The sequence below is a fragment of the Hypanus sabinus genome, chromosome 1 (genome assembly GCF_030144855.1).
Source record: "Hypanus sabinus isolate sHypSab1 chromosome 1, sHypSab1.hap1, whole genome shotgun sequence".
Classification (NCBI taxonomy): Eukaryota; Metazoa; Chordata; class Chondrichthyes; order Myliobatiformes; family Dasyatidae; genus Hypanus; species Hypanus sabinus.
This window is the reverse complement of record NC_082706.1, coordinates 5157760-5159260: the sequence shown is the minus strand read 5'-3', so window position 1 is coordinate 5159260 and position 1501 is coordinate 5157760. Positions and strand designations below refer to the sequence as shown.

Here is a 1501-nt window from a genome sequence, read left to right as displayed (position 1 = left end):
CCGACTTCGCGGACACCTGACTGGGCGCTGTCCCTGGGTTTGTGGTTCTGAATTCTTGGATCGGACCGGTCGCCTGTCTTCAGTGACCTGCACCTACTCACGTTCGGCAGCAGCAACTGAACGGGCAGTCGGATCTGATCAGTCACGCTCCAATTCCGTTTAATAGGCAGATGCCATCGTAATCTCGAACGTTAACCCGTTCTGTACCGCTGCACGGGGAGACCTCTTCAGTGTTTGCCCTGCCCAGTGTTACTGAGGACCGCACATTGAGTTTGGGGAAAAGGAGGAGGACGGCAGTGCGGTCCGGTGTTGCTCCCGATCCTGGCTTCTGCGAAGTTTACTGTACCTTGGGGTCAGCCCGCACACTTTGCTCTGCCGGCGGGTTCGATCCCCGACACTGTTAGAAGCAACGGATCGTTTCTTATCTTCGGAGAATTCCTGCTGAAGTTTTTGTCAGTCATTCCGGAAGGGTTATCTGCGTGGGTTTGGAGAGCTTCTCGTCGACACTGTCTTGCACCTTCCAACGTCTCCACTCGAAGTCAAAAATAGAATGGGCATGCGGCATTGAAAGGTTCGGCTGATTCCTCGGGGACCGGCCACGGGAAGCGCAGAGGGAATGGGAGTGGTACTCGGTGAGTCGGGTGCAGAGCTCGCCGCATCTGGGCGCATCGGTGGCGGGAGCTAGGGCGAGTCAGCGGCGAATTCGGTCGGAGCTCGGCGTGAGCCGACTGCCGGCTGAAAGATGGGGACCCTGCGCGACTTGCAGTACGCGCTGCAGGAGAAGATCGAGGAGCTGAGGCAGAGGGACGCACTCATCGACGAACTCGAGCTGGAACTTGACCAGAAAGACGAACTGATCCAAAAACTGCAGACGGAGCTGGATAAATACCGCTCGGTGCTGCGGCCGGCCGCTCAGCCGGCCGAACAGAGCGTGCCCAGCACCCAGGAGCAGCAACGGACCAAGAGGCAAGCCATCTCGGCGGAGCCCACCGCTGTCAACATCCAGGACATCAGCCACGTCACCCTGTCCAGTTACTCCAAGAGTTCCCAGTAAGTCAAGCCCTTCTGATTAAAACGAACAGGTCTGTGAGTTCCCAACAAGAGGTAAGGACCTCAAACCTGAACACATACTCTCTCTCTCTCTCTCTCTCTTTCTCTCTGACTCCGTCTGTCTCTCTTTCCCGATGGGGTGATCTTATAAAGATGTGCAATGCCATGAGGGGAACAGAAAGGGTGAACGTGTGCGGATTGTTTCCCCTGTGCTGGGGAATCAAGATCTAGAGGGCATAGGTTTAAGGTGAGAAGGGAGGATTTAATTGGAACCTCTGGGGCAACCTTTTCACCCAGAGGGTGGTCAGTAGGTGGAATGAGTTGCCGGTGGAACACTTGAAAGGTTCTTGAACTGTACACGGAGAGGAATGGTTTAGGGGAATATGGGACCAACGTGGGCAATGGGGATATTGATCAGCGTGGACTATACTGCCTGAAAGGCCTGCTTCTA

The 1501-nt window shown here is 55.5% G+C and overlaps 1 protein-coding gene across 1 annotated transcript in view; it reads left to right on the top strand.

Moving 5' to 3' along the window:
• Window positions 1-742: 742 nt before the first annotated feature.
• LOC132382753 (cGMP-dependent protein kinase 1-like) overlaps window positions 743-1501 on the top strand; it is a 96840-nt gene continuing 96081 nt past the window's right edge. The window contains exon 1 of the mRNA XM_059953574.1: window positions 743-1050. Coding sequence (XP_059809557.1) covers window positions 743-1050 — 308 coding nt within the window. The remainder of the gene's footprint in view (window positions 1051-1501) is intronic.